Raw genomic sequence first — 20332 nt, forward strand, 5'->3', positions numbered from 1 at the left:
TCTCTCCAGCTCCTGCTGTACAAATTCTTAAAAGTTTGATAAAATTCAGACGGCCTCTCTCTTTCTTTTGTCGCTGTGGTTGGTACCATGAGGAAGAATCCCGGCTCACAGCCATTGACTTTCCTCTGTGTTTTGCTAGTGTTCAGTTTAGCTGGTCTATCTCTGTTATTAATATGCTTTAAGTAAAGTTTTGTACATGTGTCCTCAGTCTTCTGCATGCAGGTTTAGCTTTGGTTTTTAAAGTAATTAATTTTTTTTGGGGGGGGGAGGGTCAGAAACTCCAAACCGTTTTGCTTTCAGCATGACTGGCACAAATAGACGTTTTCTCTTTGGTGTCTGTCTGGTGAAGGCCTGGGTTGGCTGGGGTGGGGAGCAGCAGAGGCTGGGGCCGCACTAATGAAGCCAAAAGAAAGCCGGGCCAGGTCTCCAGGAAGGGGCTGGACCATCAGAGAGGTTTTGAGGTAGGGCTTTGCTCTGTAAACTAGCTTAAGATAGAACCTCATAGAATATAGAGCCTCAGGCTTTCCTACAGGTCATTATGTAGCCTAGGTTGGCTCAAATTCATGGCAGTACTCCTGCCTCAGCTTTCCAAGTTCTGGGATTTACAGATGTGGGCAGCATTCTTGACCTCAGCTTTTCATGAAAGAAAATAAAATCTGACACTAATAAATGTCAGAAGGAAAGGGGGGCATGTCATCTTGGTCTTTAAAAAAGACAAGAAAAACCGTCAATATGTCTTTGGAAGTGCACATAATAACTGACGATTTAGATCTTTTCAGCAGTTTTTCTTGTGTTCTGTAAAATATAAGATTCTGTTTGAAAGAATTCCCAGGACTGTTGGAGGCAAGCGACTGCCCACGTACTGCTGACCTGGTACGTCTGCTGCCAGAGAAATACAACTGGCAATTTGTCAACTTCTCTTAGGTTCTTTTTGTGTGTCTAGTTTTCATGTCTGTAGTCTATAAATACATAGAAAAAGAGGTGCCCACATAAACAAAACCAGCATTTGTTAGATGCAAGATGCAGAGCAGAATGAACTAAAGCTTTGTTTTTCTCTGTATACCTCACCTCCTGTTGTTTAAACATCAAGGGTATTTGCAGGTAAACTCAGAAAGAGAAAGGCTGGGAGTGTTGGTCAGACAATGTGCTTAGCATGCGCAGAGCCCTGGTTTCAGTCTCTAGCCCCCAAATAAATTAAGTAAATAAGCAAATAGATAAAATAAAAAGCTGTGTAAGAGAATTCTAAAGTAGCTTGTTGGGGCTGGAGAGATGTCTCAGTGGTCAAAAGCATGCAGTGGACCTGGGTTCAGTTCCCACTCACATGGTGGCTCAGAACTGTCTGACTCCATTTCCAGGAGATCCAGCATCTTCTTCTGACTTCCATGGACACCACACATAACCATGTTGCCCATACATACATGCAGGCGAAACATGTACACATGTTTCAGAAAAAGTAGTTTTTTCCCTACCTCTTTCTGGAGAGAGAGAGAGAGAGAGAGAGAGAGAGAGAGAGAGAGAGAGAGAGAGAGAGAGAGAGAGAGAGAGAGAGAGAGAGAGAGAGAGAGAGAGAGAGAGCGCAAGAGCAAGAGCAAGTGCACAGAGAATTGAACCTAGGGCCCTATTTATCCTTAATCACACATTTTACTATTCAGCTAATCCACAACATACTGTTTCACTTATTTTGGCTTTAAAGCAGAATTTTTAATAAACTAGAACAGCTGATAATTTTATTTTCACATTTCATCATGCAAATGAAAAGTGTACATTTTTATCCCATTTTTCCCCTTCAAAACTATTCTCTTTGCTAGGAAGGGGAAGTCTTCTTTATCATACAGCTAGAAAACACTCAGGCCCAGCATGAGGTTCCCTGGGGAAAGAGAATAAGTAAAATAGACCCAATGAAGAACCCATCTGCTCTGTCTGTCTAGCTTGGTCATCCAGACTGAGTGGGCACTGTCGTGGGGCTAACAGGAGGTCTTATAATTGAAGGCCTGGGCATCTTGGGCATGTGGTCTCTCATGTTTGGCCCTATTTCAGGAGCCAGTCCCCTGGGCATCATCCCAGGAGGAGGAAGGTCCATCATTGGCATCATGGGAGGGCCTGTCATGTGGGGTGTGGGTATCATACCAGAGCGAGGAAGACCAGAGACTGGGAGGAATCAGGATCATGACCCCTGCAGAAGCAGGAGCAGTGGATGGGGCTGGAATGTCTTTCCCTGTTGAAATTCAGCTGTTGTTTTGTCCGTCAGGCTCTTTGTAGCTCAAGTTTTCTCCAGTCCTGCCTGGTCCATGGTCAGGACAATTCTCTCACCTGCCAGTCCTGCAGCCACTCAGACCCAACCAGGTAAACACAGAGAGACTTGTATTGCTTACAAACTGTATGGCTGTGGCAGGCTTCTTGTTATCTACTTCTTTTATCTTAAACTAACCCATTTCTATAAATCTATACCTTGCCACATGGCTCGTGGCTTACCAGTATCTTACATGTTGGTACTCATGGTGGCGGCTGGTAGCGTCTCCTGACTCAGCCTTCCTGTTCCCAGAATTCTCTTCTCTGCTTGTCTTGCTTATACTTCCTGCCTGGCTACTGGCCAATCAGCATTTTATTTATACAGAGTGGTATCCACAGCAGCTCCTGGCCTGCTCTTCATCCAGTTCTGGTACTAGTTTTTCACATCCTCTTTCCTGCCACTGCAGTGTGTCTTTCTCATCGATAGAGAATAATGGGTAAGATATACATTTGTGGTGGTTTGAATAAGAATGACCCCATAAGCTCTTAGATTTCAAGGCTTGGTCACCAGGGAGCAGCACTATTTGGAAGGATCAGGGGGTATGGCCTTGCTGGAGAAAGTGTGTCACTGGGGTGGGCTTTGAGATTTCAAAAGCCCATGCCAAGCCCAGAGTCTCCCTCTCAGCCAGAAGATCAGGATGCAGCTCTCAGCTACCTCTCTAGCACCATTTCTGCTTGTGTGAGTTATGCTTCCTGCCATGGTGTTAGTGGACTGAACCTCTGAAACTGAAGTGTACCTCAATTAAATGCTTTCCTTTGTAAGAGTTGCCCTGGTCACGGTGTCTCATCCCAGCCATAGACCAGGGACTGAGAGAGTACTGCAGTAGTCACAACGAAACGTGGACAGGTTGCTCTGCAGGCTCTTGGCCACCCTGTTCCTTGCTGCAGGCAAATGATTAAGGCAGATTTTTTTTTAAAAAGTGGAAAAATACAGTTGATTAGAAATAAGCAATATATATCTAATACATAATAACACTGTAAGAAATATTTGTGCTTTTTTTGGTGAGTATGTTATATGTGTATATGTTGAGTATGGTGTATGTGTGTGTAGTGTGTGCACATGGGCACGTGTGGGCGCATACATCCCTGTGCTTGCTTGGAGATCAGAGGACTGTTGGGTGTCCTCTTCTGTCACTCTCTACTCTGTGAGACAAGGTATCATTGACCCTGGAGCTAGGCAGTAGCCAGCAAGACTAGTCAGTTCTCATCTCTGCTCTCCTCAGCACTGGAGTTACAGTGCATATGTGACCACGCCCCCTCTTGACTTAGATCTGAACTTAGGCCCTCATGTTTCAATAAAGCAAGTGCTCCTACCCACCGACCCATCCTTCCAGCCTGAAATATGAAATATTAAGGTATGTAACATTCGGAGTACTGAACTATTAATTGAATCTAGTCTTTAATACCTTGAAATATGGAATTTTTTGAAGCTCTGTACCTTTCAAATATGTCAGATGATTCCTTGCTTATAAATGTCTGTAGGTGGTTAAAATACGTCCATTTTGAACTTCTGTAGTTGAGTTTAATTTCTTCTAACCTCAAGTTATAGTAGAAATGAAATATTCCTTTACCCCCAAGTTCAGAGTGGTTTCCCTAAGGTTTGGTTCATCTTGGGAATGACTGCATGATTTGTGAAATTTTTTATCCTTAGGATTTTTAAATTTATATTGATTTAGTGTGTGTGTGTGTGTGTGTGTGTGTGTGTGTGTGTGTGTGTGTGAGAGAGAGAGAGAGAGAGAGAGAGAGAGAGAGAGAGAGAGAGAGAGAGAGAGAGAGAGAGCGCATGTGGAGGTCAGAAGACAATTTGTAGGAGCTGGTTCTTCCCTTGGATTCTGAGTAACACCCAGGTTACCAGGCATGGTGGCGGCCACCTCTGTGATCCATCTTACTGGCCCTCTTTAAAACTTTTCGGAGAGACCCTTGCTTACAGTTGTTTCTGTAACCAACTCTTTGTGGTTCCAAGTTTCTTGTTTGTTTTTGTTTGAAGCAAGGGCTCCTCTGTTGTCTGCAGCTCAACATGTAGCCCATGCTGTTCTTAAACTCACAGTGATCCCTCTGCCTCATACTCTGAGGACTGCCATGAGCAACCATGGATGGCTTTGAATTCTTTTTCTAGTCATCCGTCCATAATTTCATTACATACGTATGTAGAGATAGAGATACTTACACTTTGATATTCCCCCAGTATTGCCCCCATTCTCTTCTCTTTTCCCCTTTTTCCTCCCACTGAATCCCTCTTCTTCCCAGAAAGTCTCCTTCCCTTTTTCATGTCTTGTTTGTTTGTGCCCCACTGGTTTAATTTTTTTTTCTTTTTTAAAAGTGTTCATTTGTTCATTCATTCATTTATTCAGTCATTTATTTTGAGGCACTATCTCACTATGTAGCCTCACTACTCACCATATAGACCACTAGGCTGGCTTTGAATTCATAGATCCACCTGTCTCTGCTGTGGGATGGTCTGTATGTCAAATTGCTCTGATTGGTCAATAAATAAAACACTGATTGGCCAGTGGCCAGGCAGGAAGTAGGTGGGACAAGGAGAGAGGAGAATTCTGGGAAGCGGAAGGCTGAGGCGGAGAGACACCGCCAGCCACTGCCAATGACCAGCAGCATGTGAAGACACCGGTAAGCCACCAGCCACGTGGCAAGGTATAGATGTATGGAAATGGATTAATTTAAGCTATAAGAACAGTTAGCAAGAAGCCTGCCACGGCCATACAGTTTGTAAGCAATATAAGTGTCTGTGTTTACTTGATTGGATCTGAGCGGCTGTGGGACTGGCGGGTGACAGAGATTTGTCCTAACTGTGGGCAAGGCAGGAAAACTCTAGCTACATGTCTCTGCCTCCTGACTGCTGGGATTAAAAGTGTGTACCACCACTCCTGGCATTTAATTAGGGCTGTCTGCTGGAGTGTGGGTAAAGGTGTTTTCTTTCAAGACAGGTTCTCATATCTCCCAGGCTGGCCTGGAAATTACTGTGTACCTGCTGTTTTTTTCTTTGTAATGAGACTATTAAGATGGAAATATACAAAGGTCATTGTTAGTATCTTGCTAACGTGAGTGTGTGTGTGTGTGTGTGTGTGTGTGTGTGTGTGTGTGTGTGTGTGTACGCTTTGAGACAGGATCTCAATAATCACGGCCGGACTTCAACTTGCTATTTAGCCACAGATGATCTTGAACTCCCAATTCTCCTGCCTGTGTATCTTGAGTGTTAGGATCACAGGTTGATGTCATCATACTTGGCCATATTCTAAGATTTTGTTTCTTTTCTTTTAATGCTTTTTGGTCTTCTTGAGACAGGGTCTTGTCTGTGGCCCTGGCTGGCTTGGCACTATCTATAAGGCTAGCCTTGAACTTGCAGTGGTCTTTTTGCCTGCCTCTGAACACTAGGATGAGGGTGCCACCACACTTAACCATTTGAAATTCTTACACCCCTTTTTACTTTTCGCATCCTGTGTATCACATAAGTCAAATACTTAGAAAAATTGTTTTTGCTCTTATTCATAAGGATTTCTCTTTCTTGTCGGATGTGGTGATGGTGGCCTTGTATTTGGAAGGCAGAGGCAGGCAGATCTCTGTGAATTTAAGGCCAGCCTGGTCTACATAGAGAGTCAGCCAGAGATACACAATGAGAATCTGTCTCAAAAAAAAAAAAACAAAACAAAAACAAAAAACAAAAAACAAACAACAACAAAAAAACAAAAAACAAAAAAAAAATCTCCTTCTCTCCTGTCATATTTTTTTTTCATAATATTTACTTACTACCTGCAGTCAGGCAATGTGGATAGAGTACTAATTGACAAATTATACTATTAATACATTCTTGTAGGAGAGACCGATATCAAAGAAATAATTCCAGATATTGCTATTAAAAGGAATGGCTAGGTCACTGTGTTCCTGATACACAGAACTGCACAAGATTACAGCTTGAGGATAACAAATGTTTGAATATTAAGTGACATATAAAGTTATGAGTTAAGCTACATTTTGGTCCAGCCCATGTGCTTGTCCTGCATGGTGAGTTTCCAGAAGCCTCTATCCTCAAGATTGCAAGCTAAAGAAGCTGCTTTCTCCTGGCGTCCAGCCTTGTTACCCCCCTGTCTGAGCAGCAGCAGGAGCTGTTGGGAGGCAGAGACCCTTCAGGAGAGTGTCTTGTCATCTGATGTAAGATGCTGTCTCACTGTGATCTTACAAACCCATCTTACCATCTCTTAAGGAAGGAATCCCATTAAAGAGAGGAGTTCCGTTTCCAAGCATGGCCCTTTCCAACTGAAGACTTCAGGAAGTTGTGAGCCCTTCCCAAAATTTCACTACCCAAGAGGTTCGGAGAGATGACACACAGTCTTGGGGAAACAGTCTCTGTCACCTAGGTAGTTAGTCTGGTTGGGTCAGAGTGGGTCACTGTACGTGCGTGCCTAAAGCTTAAGAAGCAGCCATTCTCCCTCGGGTTTCTCACGGCACCTGCTGTGGTGGATCCTTCCTTCTATAGCACTCTGGGAGTTTGCTTGTTTTCTTTCTACAGCCTGTGAGATAGTATTCATTTGGCAACCTTCCCTTACAAACTGAATTTTCAAAGTAATTTCCTCGCAACACTGAAGGGGACATGTCAGTCTTAGTGTCCGTGGTGCGCAGGTCCTCCTTAATCCAGGCTCCTGGTAGAGGACTCTCCTGCCCAGGGAGGCACTGGTGAGAATCCTCTATCTGACACAGTGAGTTAGCTTGGGGATGAGAGTCAAGGTTTTGGGTTTTCCTTGTTTGTTTTTTTTTTTTTTTTGAGACACAGTTTCTGTGGAACAGCCTTGGTTGTTCTAGAACGCACTCTGTAGTCCAGGCTGATCTGGAACTCACAGAGATCCGGCGCCTTCCGGTGCTGGGATTAAAGCCCAGTGAGATTCAAGTTTTCTTAAAAAGTACTTATTTCTGTTGTTTTGAGACAGGATTTCTAACATATCCCAGGCTGGCCTCAAATTTGTTAAATGACTAATGATGACATTGAGTTTCTGGTCGTGTCTAGACTTCCCAAGTGCTGGTATTTACAGGATGCACCGCCACAGCTGGTTGAGATTCAAGCTTAAATACTACATTTATTTGTTTCTTACATATACAAAACCCAAATATAATTTTATATAATAGTTTTAATAATTTAGTTTATGAAACAAAATTTTATGATGTGTAATTTCCTACTCAGTGTCATGTTAACCACTAAAACATTTTAATTTTCAGAACCTTTTAGGGTGTGTGCGCGTGCGTGTGTGCGTGTGTGCGTGTGTGCGTGCGTGTGTGTGTGTGTGTGTGTGTGTGTGTGTGCGCGCGCGCGCGCGCGCGCGCGCGCACCAGAGACCAATATTGGGTGTCTTCCTCAATTGTCCTCCACCTTATGTTTTGAAACGAGGTCTCTCACTGAATCTGGGGCTCACAGGTTACCTAGGCCATTTTGCTAGTGAGCATCAAAGAATCCCCCTCTCTGTCTCCTCAGTACTGGGGTTACAGTAGAGCACCGCCACAGCCTGCCTTTATGTGGGTGCTGGAAGGCCAGGCTCATGACCTCATTGCTGACTGAGCCATCTCCTCCTCCCAGTAGGGGTTGAACTGGGATGCTGAGCTCATTTTGAACGAGACTTGACAGTGCTTTGGGAAGTCTTTTCATTCCCCTTTCTTCTGTTTCCCTCGCCTGAGTCTTCTTAGTCCTCATTCAGTTATTTACTTTTTACATTTCCATAACTAGTATCTCTTCAGCTGTCTGTGTCTTAAAAGTAATTGCCAAATAAAAGTGATATTGCACAGTTCTTTTTTTTTTTCTCTAAAATTGTAAGTAGCCATGAAATTTCATCCCCCAACCTTAGTCCTTCCCTCAAGGGCAGACTGTTCAAGCTTGTAGATTTGAAGACTACCTTAAATGCTATGTTTTTTGTCATTTAAAGTTTATTTATTTTTGAGAATTTTATACATTGAATACTGTATTTGCATTATTTCATCCCTCCCTCTCCCCACTCTAGGTCTTCTTGTCTCCCTCAACTCCCTCTCCTATTCCTGACCTCTTCTTGTTTAACTGTTTAACTACTATTACTACCATTGCTACATGTGTGTCTTTATAGGTGTGAGAGCTGTGTGGATTTGCTGTTCGTGAGAGGAGCCGGGAACTGTCCTGAGTGTGGTACTCCACTGAGAAAGAGCAACTTCAGGGTACAGCTCTTTGAAGATCCCACCGTTGACAAGGAGGTTGAGATTCGGAAAAAAGTGCTCAAGATGTAAGTGTTACTGTTGAGGGATCGGCCAACAAAGACAACTTCAACAGTTATTTCTATAGTCATCATTACTGTTTGCTCATGTAATTTTGAACAGCTTAGCAGGTAATGAAGTAGTTATAAAATCATCTACATACCTATTTTACAAAATGTATTAAGTTTATGGTAACTGTAATATCTAACCTTTGTTAGAGAAGAAGTTCCTTCATGAATTTCCATGTCATCTGTGCACAGGGCCATGCTCCTCTCTGTATCATTCCAATTTTAGTGTGTGTGCTGCCAAAGCGAGCACAGGAAGAACTTTCTTGGTGTTTTCACAGCTTATCCATTTGCTATTTATTATTCAATTAACAAATACCCCTGTTATATGTATTAGCAGTAATTAAGAAATGATGTGTAGGATAGCTTTAAGCCTTGTTCTCATGAGGCTTACTAGTAAAGTAGTGTAGGATATTAGGGAGTTAGAAAATAGAGTAGCAGGCAAAACGAATTTACTCTAAGGACTGAGGAGGTAACATTTAACTTTCAGTTTGAAGCTTATTTAGATAAAATATTGGCTATGCTTTATTTTTGCATGTATGTGGGTGCATTTTTATGATTTGTTAGGAGTTTTGAGGTTCATTTTATTTCCCTTTTGCTATAAGGTACTTTATTATTTTTAAATTAATACATTTTCTTAAGGTTTTGTTTTGTTTTGTGTTTTTGGTGTTGGGGGATTGAACCCAATGTCTTGGGTACACTAAGCTTTTGCTCTGCTTCTGAGCCAAACAGCTAACTCATGATTGACACACACCCCCACCCCCCCCACCCCACCCCCGATACAGGGTTTCTCTGTGTGGCCCTGAATGTTCTGGGGCCAGGCTGGCCTTGAACTCAGAGATCTGCCTGCCTCTGCCTTCTAAGTGGTGGCATGAAAGGCATGCCACCACTGCCTGGCTTGCTTCTTAATTTTTAAAAATAATCATTTTATTTTTTTATATTATCTTTCTTGTGAGTGTGTATGTGTTTGGATATGTACATATGAGTGCGGTTACCCTGAGAGCTAGAGGTGTTCTGTTGGCTCCACCAGGAGCTGGAGTTACAGACAGATGTAAACTACCAGATGTGGGTGCTGGAAACTGAACTCAGGTGTTCTATAGGAGTAGTACAGATTCTTTTTTCTCTTTTTTTTCCATGTTATTAGTTTATTTACAATCTTATTTAGTATAAGAATTCAACAGTTTAATCTACAAGAGTTAGAGATCACACCTCTTAAACATTCTTTATATCTGTTAAAAGAGTGAATTAAACATCCTTGTTTCTTAAGTAATTGGTGTCTTGCTATAAAGAAAGGTGCAGCAAATCCAGATCCAAAGTACAGGGTCTCATAGCTGGTAGGCACCGCTTGTTTTCCACTGAGAGTGGCAAGTTCTTCCCCAGGCCCTCCCCGCCTCATGGTGCCTGCAGCAGACCTCGGAGCTGGTGGACCCCAGATGCTCTGGCTTAGCATGCTGCTGCTGGAAGTTCTGTATGGACACAGAGAAGGCAGGCGGAAGAGGGGGCTGCAACACTCCTGTTTCCTTTGCTTATGACCTTGCTGTCCTCAGCAAAATACAGGCTCCTAACCACTGAGCCACCGCTCCAGCCCCTTTTAGTCATTGTTTGGGTGGCATACATATGGCTTAGTGACATCTTCCTAGATACTGAATCGATAATACTTCATCAGTGGCCAGCTGATCTTGACTTATATTTCGTTAAGAAGTCATCTTTTCCTTCTGATCGTTTACCTTTAACCTTTTCAGTTTTGTTGTTATTCACTGATACATTACAATATTTATGTATTTTGTGACCTGTGTTTTAGGTCACTATTGTCATGAAAAACTTTTTTCATTTGAGCTTCAGTTTTCTGTAATTAATAACTATAATAAATAATATAATTTTTAATGATATGTCTTATTTAAGTTCATTTCATATCCCTGAGGTACCTTATTAAATCTCTTTACTTAAGTCCTTTAAGAATTGATATGTGATAGCATTCTCTTCTGATTTTACATCTTCTGTTAATCATAAGAATCTTGAGAACGGTGTTTTTGGGTTGCATGCATAGCTCCATGGTAGAACACATGCTTATCGCGAACAGAAGTCAGCCTTCCACACCCCACAAAAAAACAAAAACAGAAAAACAAAACAAAAGAAAAATCAACCCAAAAAAACCTCCCTCAAACCCAGCTTGCATTCTTGGTCTAGTTATAAACCCAGCATCAAGAAAACAATGTTTTACACTGTTTTATATCATGCATCAATTAAGTAGGGATGAGCAAGCTGGTTATATATAATGGTCTACAATGATATATATAACTTGGATTTTTTTTCTCTGTAGATACAATAAAAGAGAAGAAGATTTTCCTAGTCTACGAGAGTATAATGATTTTCTGGAAGAAGTGGAGGAAATTGGTATGTTTTAATTGGATGTGCTGGCCTTGATATCTTGTGCTGTTATCTTTTAGATGCCTAGACAGTGTCTCAACACAAAAGGCTCCTGATGGTTTTTTTGTGGTAGTGATGTTTACAGGTTACTTTCTTTTGCAATTGAATTACATTTGTCAAATTTAAATCATACAAAGTAAAGGATATTCTTAAGTAATTTTGTCTTAGAGAAATTATTATAGAGGTAATACTCCTTACCTGGGAGGAAGGGTGGTGTCTGTGTGTACCAATTCTACCAATGCAGTTTAAGCAAAAGGAAATACTGTGACTTGCTTTGTAGGATTTCTGTTAATGTTGTCTGTGATAACAAAAGACAAAAATGTTTATCACTGTTTATGCTTCTGTGGAACAGCAGGTTGGAAAACTTTGAAGCAGATGGCTGTGGAGTAGCATTTTACTAGTTAGTGTTTTCCAGGCAGATGTAGAATGATCTTAGTTCTTCTTTTCAATGTGATTAGTCATAAGTGTCTTCCTCACAAAAGTGTGTTGTCTCTGCTTGCTCCCTTTACTTTCAGTGCTGGCTAGGGATTGAGCCTTGCTTCTCTTTTGCTAAAGAGAATTTCAAAACTGTTAAATGGTATGGAAGTTGTGATACATTGATTAAAAAGTTATGCTTTTTAAAGTTGTGATAATTGGAGCTGCTGAGATGACTCAGCTTCCCACCACACCTGAAGATTTGAGTTCCTTTCTGGGACCCACACAGTGGAAGAGAGCCCCAGCTCCCCACGTTGCCTGACCCCCACACATGTGCACTAAATAAATCATTGTAAAGGACATACTAAATTAGTAAATATGAAACAAAAAGTCACTGTATTTATTACAAAGTACAGGTTTGGAAATGATATGAGAGTGTAGCCTATGAAAATTAGACTGAAACTGTGAGGATCAAACAGTCATCTTTTTAGTCTCCCAATTTATAACTTTATTTTTTTTTTAAATTTTTTTATTTTTTATTTATTTTTTAAATTACACTCATCACTCATGGTATTCATTACTTACACTCATGATATTAATCACATTTGTGGTATTCATAGATTACATTCACAGTATTCATTCAACTATATATATATATATATATATATATATATAGTTATATATATATATATATATTTAATTTTAAATGTCGAATGTCATTTCTTGAAGGGGGTAGGAGGTTAAATACAGGCTTATAGCACAATGGGAGGACCCTGGAGGGCAGAAGTTCGCTACTGATGTTTTACAATCTTGCATCTAAGCTGTTAACGCCCATTATTCAGGATACTCAGACAAGGAACTTCCCTTAAGCATTCAGGAGGGAGGGTGGAACCTGGCAGGGAATTAGCATTGGGAGGATATCAAGGTCAAGGTCTGCAAGCAAGGCAACAGTTACCCAAAACGGGGGCCAGGGCCCTGCAGGTCCCCCTTTTATTAAAAAATGAGCTTCTGACTTGGGTTGCGTGGGACGTCAGCAGGTCACCTTACCTGTCATGGAGACGCCTGCCCAGGCCACACAGGTGCTCTGTCTTAGGCTGGTGAGTGCCCCCCAGGCATTACCTGTCTCTGAATACTCATTATTGTACCAGCTCAATCATGTGTGAGCTGCATGGTTAATTGCTGCCAAAGATCTCAAAGTGGCACTGGGCTTGCAATCTGTGTGTTTGATACAGAAAAGACCAACAGAGGTTCTATCTCACCCATAGCCAGTAGGCTAAAGGCAACTGAGCCATTCCCTTTCTTAACGAGCCATATTGTACGTTGGAGTCTTTGTAAGATAGTATCCCAAAAGCAACTGGAACTTGAGTTTATAAATTTATAATTTTCAAAGCCAATCAAGATGTATATAACTACTGAATTAAATTTATCATGCCCAATAGAATGAAAGATTAACTAACTGTGGTAGCTACTTTTGTTGCCAGTAACTTTATTATTAAAACACGATTAAAAAGAATCATTAGAAGGTTTTTATATGTGGCAAATTAAAAAAAATTCAAATTCTTTAGGTATTAGTATTATAATTTTTAAAAATTTCCTTCTGAGAAAGTCTAGATATCTCCTTCTTATTAGGACTTTTCTAAAGTGTCCAGGTTATTTGTTATGCCCCAGTAGAAGCATATGCAGAACATAAGTTAGGATTTTTCTGAAATATTTTAGTGCCTTAGAACTGTTGCTTCTTCATTCTAAATGTTGTCATATGTGCTTTATATGTATTAGCAAGCGTGAGTCCCTGTGGTTTTACTGAGAAGCTGGTAGAATTGTGGATGCTGATGCAAAGGGCCTGTAGATACAGACTGAAGATGCTCAGGTCAAGAACAAGCAGGAGGATTGCCGTCACAAAGAAACGGTTTGCGTATGCCCTAAAGTCAGTGGGATTAGTCAAAACTCTGTGATAGAAAGCAGGTAAAAGCACAGGGCAGGTTGAATACACCGGCACAGTTCTAACCGAGTGTTCTAGGTAGCTAAAGGAAACTGAAGGACAAGGAAACCGGGATGAAACAGCAAGGGGGAACCTTGACTTTTCATGAAGTGCTGGTTGGGCCTGTGTATGTACTTTTTCCTGAGATGAACTAGTTTGAAGCAATGAGCAGCCTGGGGCCCACAGGTTCGTGTTTAGAAGTAGGCACTAGCAACAGGACAGGGTAAGCTTGGATAGTGAGACTCTACAGCATGTAATACTTTCTTCCTTTTCTTTGAGGTGGAGTCGCACTCACTCTGTGGCCTTGGGTGTTCTGATAATTGTTATGTAGGTCAGGTTGGTTTCGAGCTTGCGAAGTCTTCCTGCCTCTGCTTCCTGGAGTCCGAGATTACAGGCCTGCATTATCACAGCTGGCCTGTAATATTTTCTCTTTCTCTGTGAGCATGTGGGTATAGATACCCATGCATGCGCATATGGAGGACAGAGTGAGTGTTGGGTGTCTTCCCACTTTCCTTCTTTCTTGAGACAGGGTCCCTTTCTGAATGTGGAGCTCACCTATTGGCTAGACCGTCTGGTGAGCAGGCCCCTGGGATTTTCCTGTCTCTGCATGCCAGTGCTGGGGTTACAAGTATACGCTGCTGTGCCTTGGTTTTTCTGTGGGTGCTGGGGTCCGAACTCAGGTTCTTGTGCTTGTTTGGCGAGCACCTTACCCACAGAGCCACCATCTTCCCCTGTAATACCTCACCAATAGGAACCTATAGACCAGTGCCTTTGATCTGAACGCGACCATGCCATTATGTGTATTTCCTGAAGGTGTGTCTGGAAAGTATATAGAGACTCTGACCCAATGTCTGGTTAACTGTCCCACTGGACAGCTGACATTTCCCGGTCCTTCCATAGACTGCTGACTCATGCCAAAGCATAATGATGCATAGCAAGTGCTTTTCCATTAAAGGCTGGCCTCAAGTTCGTCTCTGTTCTGCTCTCCAGTTCAGTTATGCACCAGGAATTATTTGCACCAGTGATCAAGCTTTCCTAGACCAATTGTGCTTATTATTTTATGCAATTTAGTCCAATAATATATAAGGCTGGGAAAATTCCGTAACTGTGTGCTTTTGCTTCCTTTAAAAAAGTGGAGCCAGCACTGTAGATGATAGTTATAATTTATACAAGAAGCTGAGCTCCTGTTAAAGACTAGACATTGGCTGTGCATTATTCAGTTGGAGATGGACTGCTTGTGTTAGTCTCTTTTCTGTTGCTGAGATGAAACACCATGGTCAAGGTAACTTATGAAAGATAAGAGTTTAATTGGGCTCACAGTTCCAGAGGGTCAGAGTCCATGATGGTGGAGGAAAAATGGAAGGAGGAGCTGCAGCCGAGACTTGGATCTTCATCTACAAACAGGAGATGGAGAATACCCTGGAAATGATTTGAATCCTTTGAACCTCAAAGCCTACCTCCAGTGACACACCTCCTCCAACAAGATCATCCTTCCTAATCCTTCCCAAACAGTTCCATCAACTGGGGACCAAGTATTCAAACATATGAGCCTATGAGGACCATTCTTACTCAAGCTACCACATTGCTGTGTTAGTCAGGGTTCTCTAGAAGAACAGAATCAATAGAGTGAAAATTATATTAATTCATTTTACATTTGATGTGATTAGCTTTTTTTGAAATAGTAACTATAGCTACCTCACATCTGAGAGGCTGCCAAACCAGTAGTTGCTTGGTCCTTGAGACTGGACAGTTTTCCAGTCAGAGTAGTCCCACAATGGCTGTCTCACACTGGAGAAGTAGACAACTCAGTAGTTGCTCAGTCCGTGAGGCTTGGTGCCTCAGTAACCCCAGTGTGGTGCTGAAGACCTAGAGGGTGGTTGGAGAGCTACTGTTCTACAGTCACTGATAGACGCCTGGATGTGCTGGTTCTAATACCGACAAAGGAATTGCCAGCAGCAGCAGCGGCAGCAGGATAAATACACTTGGCAGCAAGCAAAAAGCTAGTAATCTTCCTTCTGCTATGTCCCTTTTTTAAATCTTGGCTGCCACCAGAAGGTGCCACCCACATTTGGTGTGGTCTTCCTGCTTCTGTTAATAATCAGTATTATTCTCAGGTAAGGCTCATTGCTCAGATGTTTCTAATTTGTGACAAGCTGACATTAAAACCAACTGTCCCAGCTGCATAGTTATGGTGTGTGTTTTTTAAGTTAAATAGTCTGAGGGAGGAGGTAAGGAGGAAGGCAGAGAGGGGAAGAGAGGAGGGAGGAGAGGAGAAGATGTATCAAACTCAGAAGCTCCACTGGGCAAAGGAGCCAACAGAGTAAAGAAGACAGTCTGCAGCCGGGGAGAAAACCTTTGCAAACCAGACAGCCACTGTTACCTTTTGCATTTGTTCCTCTTCCATTGCTGTGATAAACAACCACGGCCTAGGCAATGTTTGGAAGAGTTTATTTTGGCTTACTGTCCCAGAGGGAAGCATGACAGTAAGCAGCAGACATGGTACCTTGAGTGGAAGCTGAGGATTCAGATCTTGAACCTCATGCCTGGAGCAGAGAGCGCACACCCTGGGAATGGCAAGAGTCTCTAAAGTCTCAAAGCCCACCTCCAGTGATGCACTTCCTCCAATAAGACGCTGCCTTCTAACCTTCCTGAGTAGCACCATCAACTGGGACCAGGCTTTCAAATGTCTGAGTCTATGGGGGGCATCTTATTCAAATTACTGCATCTCTGAAATGTACAAGAACCACTGGCAGCTCAGTGGCAAGAATACCAATAACCTTATGAACAAGTCGACATTTCTCAAAAGGAAACATACAAGTAACTAACAGGTATATGCAACATTGCTCACATCACTAATTACTAGGGAAATGCAAATTAAAATCATAATTAGATACCACCTGTTAAATGTTCCCACTGCAAAAAAAAAAAGAGCATGTGATGTGATAGGTTTGTTAATTAGCTTGCTGTAATAATTCCACAAGTGTATGTACATAAACCAAACATCACAATTTACTCTATACGTGTATACAATTATTGTTTGTTAAAAAAGGCTGGAGAGATGGTCAGTGGTTAAGAGTGTAGCTAGAGTTTTTCGCCTTGCCCAGAGTCAGGACAAATCTTTGTCACCCGCCAGTCCCACAGCCGCTCAGACCCAACCAAGTAAACACAGAGACTTATATTGCTTTCAAACTGTATGGCCATGGCAGGCTTCTTATTAACTGTGCTTATAGCTTAAATTAATTCATTTCCATAAATCTATATCTTTTTTTTTTTTTTTCGAGACAGGGTTTCTCTGTGTAGCTTTGCGCCTTTCCTGGAGCTCACTTGGTAGCCCAGGCTGGCCTCGAACTCACAGAGATCCGCCTGGCTCTGCCTCCCGAGTGCTGGGATTAAAGGCGTGCGCCACCAACGCCCGGCAAATCTATATCTTAAAGTAATCCATTTCTACAAATCTATACCTCGCCACATGGCTGGTGGCTTATCGGCGTCTTCACATGCTGCTGATCATGGCGGCGGCTGCAGCGTCTCTGGTCATGGCGGCGGCTGCAGCCAGTCCTTCTGCCTTCCTGTCCTTTTATTTCTCCTCTCTGTTAGTCCCGCCTATCTTTCCTGCCTAGCCACAGCCGATCAGGCTTTATTTATTAACCAATCAGAACAACTTGACATACAGACCATCCCCCAGCACAGCCAAGTGCAGACCATCTCAAACACCTGCACTCAGGCCCATGGTCCTAATCATCCTCTATACGGACCTGCTGGGTAACGCCACAAAGAACCCAAGAAGGGCTCCCACAGGACATACAAATCATCCCACAGCATAAGAGCACTGGCTGCTCTTCAGAGGACTCAGGTTTGATTCCTAGCACCCAGGTGGCATCACACAACTGTTTATTATTCTGCTCCCAGGAGATCTGAAGCCCTCTTCTTGCCTCAGAGAGCACTAGACATGCACAAGTTGTCCATGTCGGCAAAACATAAATAATTTTCTTTCAAAAGGTAAATATGAAATAAGAAGCTGTAAACTTGGCTTTCAGTAAAATTTAGTCTGTGGCCCACAATGACCAGTGAGGTTTTTAAGGGACACCTCCATCCAAGACAGGGTTTTCTGTGTATCCCTGCTGTCCTGGAACTTGCTCTATAGACCAGGCTGGCCTTGAACTCACAGAGATCTGCCTGCCTCTGCCTCCCGAGTGCTAGATTAAAGGCGTGCGCCACCGCCGCCCAGCAAGGGACCATTTCAGTAGTGTGGATGAGAAATAGGAAATCATAGAATGGACAGTAGTGGTGGGCATAGTAAAGAAGACATTTTAGAGAGAATATTCACCGATTTGACATCCTAAGTGGGTTAGAAAGACTCGACAGATGACTTAAAATATGACCCAGAACACTTCAGTCAGGGGTGTTAATCAAGACAACGCAAGTGGGAGCGCTGGGGAAGTCGGCAGAGCGCTGGCCGTGCAAGTGTAAGGACCTGAGTTCGAACCCCGGGCCCAGGTGAACAGGTCAGCTGTGCTGGCCTGTGCTTGTCATCCCAGTGCTAAGGAGGCAGAGACCGCAGATCCATGGGGTTGAGGCCAGCCAGCCAGCCTACTTGGCACTTATTGGCCAGTGAATACCCTGTTTCAGGAAACAAGGTGGATGGCTGTCAGGAAAAGTGACACCTAAGGCTGACCTCTGTCCTCCCCTGCACGCATATGTGTGCCTGTACCCTCTGCATGACCCCGCCCCCACAGAAGGTAATGAAGGTTGTAGAATCGTGGTTTTTATTGTTTTGTCTTGTTAGATGGGCAGTGTGCAGAAATGAGGGGTAGAATAAAGACATTAGTTTGGGGCCCTTAAAACTGTTGGGTGTGGTTCTACCACTTTCATGTGGCATTGTTCTGATTGTTACTATAGAAATAGAACTTCTTTCAAATCTTGTTTCTATAACTGTCTCCTTTGTGCTTGGGCTTTCAAAGATACTTACATGTTCTTGCCATCTGTATTGACTTTCTCTGTTAGTCAAAAGAACAAAATGCCAATTTAATAAACACCTACTGATTACGAGAGTGAGCTGCACACACTATAATTTTCAAAATTCTAAAAGCAACAGGCGTTAATAGCCCTCTTGTATATGGAGAACAAGCACCAAGAGCTCAAGTTGTGAATCGTGACTCAACAGTCTTCTCTCAGTGCTCTGAACATACGTGATAGGCCTAATGAGTGGTTAGTAGTCTATGTCTGGGTATGGGATGCTGAGAAATAGTTAGAGATACGAGAGGGGCATGTGGGTTTTGGCTTAGTGTGGTGATGTATGCACGCAATTCTAGTACCCAAAAGACTGAGGCAATGGTCATGAGTTATAGGCCAGCCTGGGTTGCAAAGGAAACCCTGTCTCATAAAAGAAGCAAATAAGCAAATAAAAAAGACCTCACACCAGCTAACTAGCCCACCACCAGTAAGGAAGTTGTCTAGAGCTTTTTTTTGACAGGTGTTAAGAGTTTTGATTTTAGTTTTGTAGTAGAAGTGTAGCGTTAAGGATGCTTAAATATACGAGACTTAGAGATAGGAGGTTAGTTCAGGTCTGAGGAGTCACAGAATGAAGATGAAGACATTTTATTATTTAAATATCATTATGAATTCCTTGACCAGCACATGTATAAAATTAAAATGGGCAGTCTTGAATAATGATGTCAAGAACTTACAATAGAAGGTACACATGAAGATGAACTTTCTTGTGGCATTAACAACAGGCCCTTCTCTGTGGGGATGACAATGGGCACATAGAACCTTTTGTTCCTCCTGCCCCAGGGATCTCCTCAAACGTTTGTTCTTAGCTTCATAATAACCAGATTATTCTTTGGGTGCAGAGAATACTTATTTTAAAAGGGTGAGAAACCCTGAAGGGATTTAATTGTAAATTCTGAATGTCAAAAGACTTTTAAAATTGTACTTAAATAACATTAAATCTTCCAGAAAATACAATAGGGTTTTTGTTTGCTTTTAATTCTTGATTAGAGTCAGGTCAACATCTGAGCCACACCAGCAAACAGATAAAGGGTCAGATGGTTGTTACAGGAAGTCAGCTCCTGCCCCTTCTCTGAGGCTGCCATGCCGTGCCTTCCCGATTCACTATGGCTCAATAAGCTTGCTTCAGCTAAGACATTTTTATGTTAGTAATACAATTTCATGATTCTTATTTTTTGAGAGAAAGCGATTGTATTATCTGCAATTTGATTCACCTCTATTATATTGCAATACCTCAATTTTCCAAGTTAAAAATGAAATAAACATTGTCTCTTTTGCTTTTATTGGGATTTATCATGGCATTTGTAATTACAAAAGAAACAAATTGCATCTAACCATATGAATTGAACTCAGAATTGACATTTACTTACTTTTTGGATCATATTTAATAGCAAGTTTAAACCAGTAATAAACAGGAACATTCTAGTAGGTCTCACAACACATGTACATTGAAAACATTTATATAGGGTAGAAAGAAAGTAGAAGAGACTAGTAAGAAGTCATATACTTTCGGCATTCACAGAAGGGGAACTGTGTCTGCAAAGTAGTTGTGTGTGGGGGGGCAGTAAATACCAAATCTTTTATTGGTAGAACTGTGTTTCTAACTCAGAGCATGTATTTCCATTTGCTCCTGGCTCCCTACAATTTTCACTTTTTAAGGCTTTTTAAAAAATTGATTCTTTGTGGATTTCACATTATGTATCTCTATCCCTTCATATCCACCCTCTGCCCTTGCAACCTCCTCCACAAAATAAAATTAAAAGAAAACTTAAAAAAAAAACCAAACCCAAAACTAACACAACAACATCAACATTCTTAGTATGGAAGCTGTGGTGTGACACAGTGAGTCACACAGTAGACCCTTTAGTCCATACATCTTTACTCGTAAGTGTTCATTGCAATGAGTCATTGGTCTGGCCTCTGGCTTCTGCTG

At 42.0% G+C, this 20332-nt stretch overlaps 1 protein-coding gene and 1 non-coding gene across 2 annotated transcripts in view; one reads left to right on the forward strand and one right to left on the reverse strand.

The window, feature by feature from the left end:
- Mnat1 (MNAT1 component of CDK activating kinase) overlaps positions 1–20332 on the forward strand; it is a 188055-nt gene that overhangs the window by 56412 nt on the left and 111311 nt on the right. The window contains exons 2-3 of the mRNA XM_028858159.2: positions 8385–8537; positions 10894–10967. Coding sequence (XP_028713992.1) covers positions 8385–8537; positions 10894–10967 — 227 coding nt within the window. The remainder of the gene's footprint in view (positions 1–8384; positions 8538–10893; positions 10968–20332) is intronic.
- Positions 8724–8826, reverse strand: LOC114684774. The gene has a single exon (XR_003733404.1). It is a non-coding gene; the product is annotated as a U6 spliceosomal RNA (small nuclear RNA).

The sequence above is a fragment of the Peromyscus leucopus genome, chromosome 14, assembly GCF_004664715.2.
Source record: "Peromyscus leucopus breed LL Stock chromosome 14, UCI_PerLeu_2.1, whole genome shotgun sequence".
Lineage (NCBI taxonomy): Eukaryota > Metazoa > Chordata > Mammalia > Rodentia > Cricetidae > Peromyscus > Peromyscus leucopus.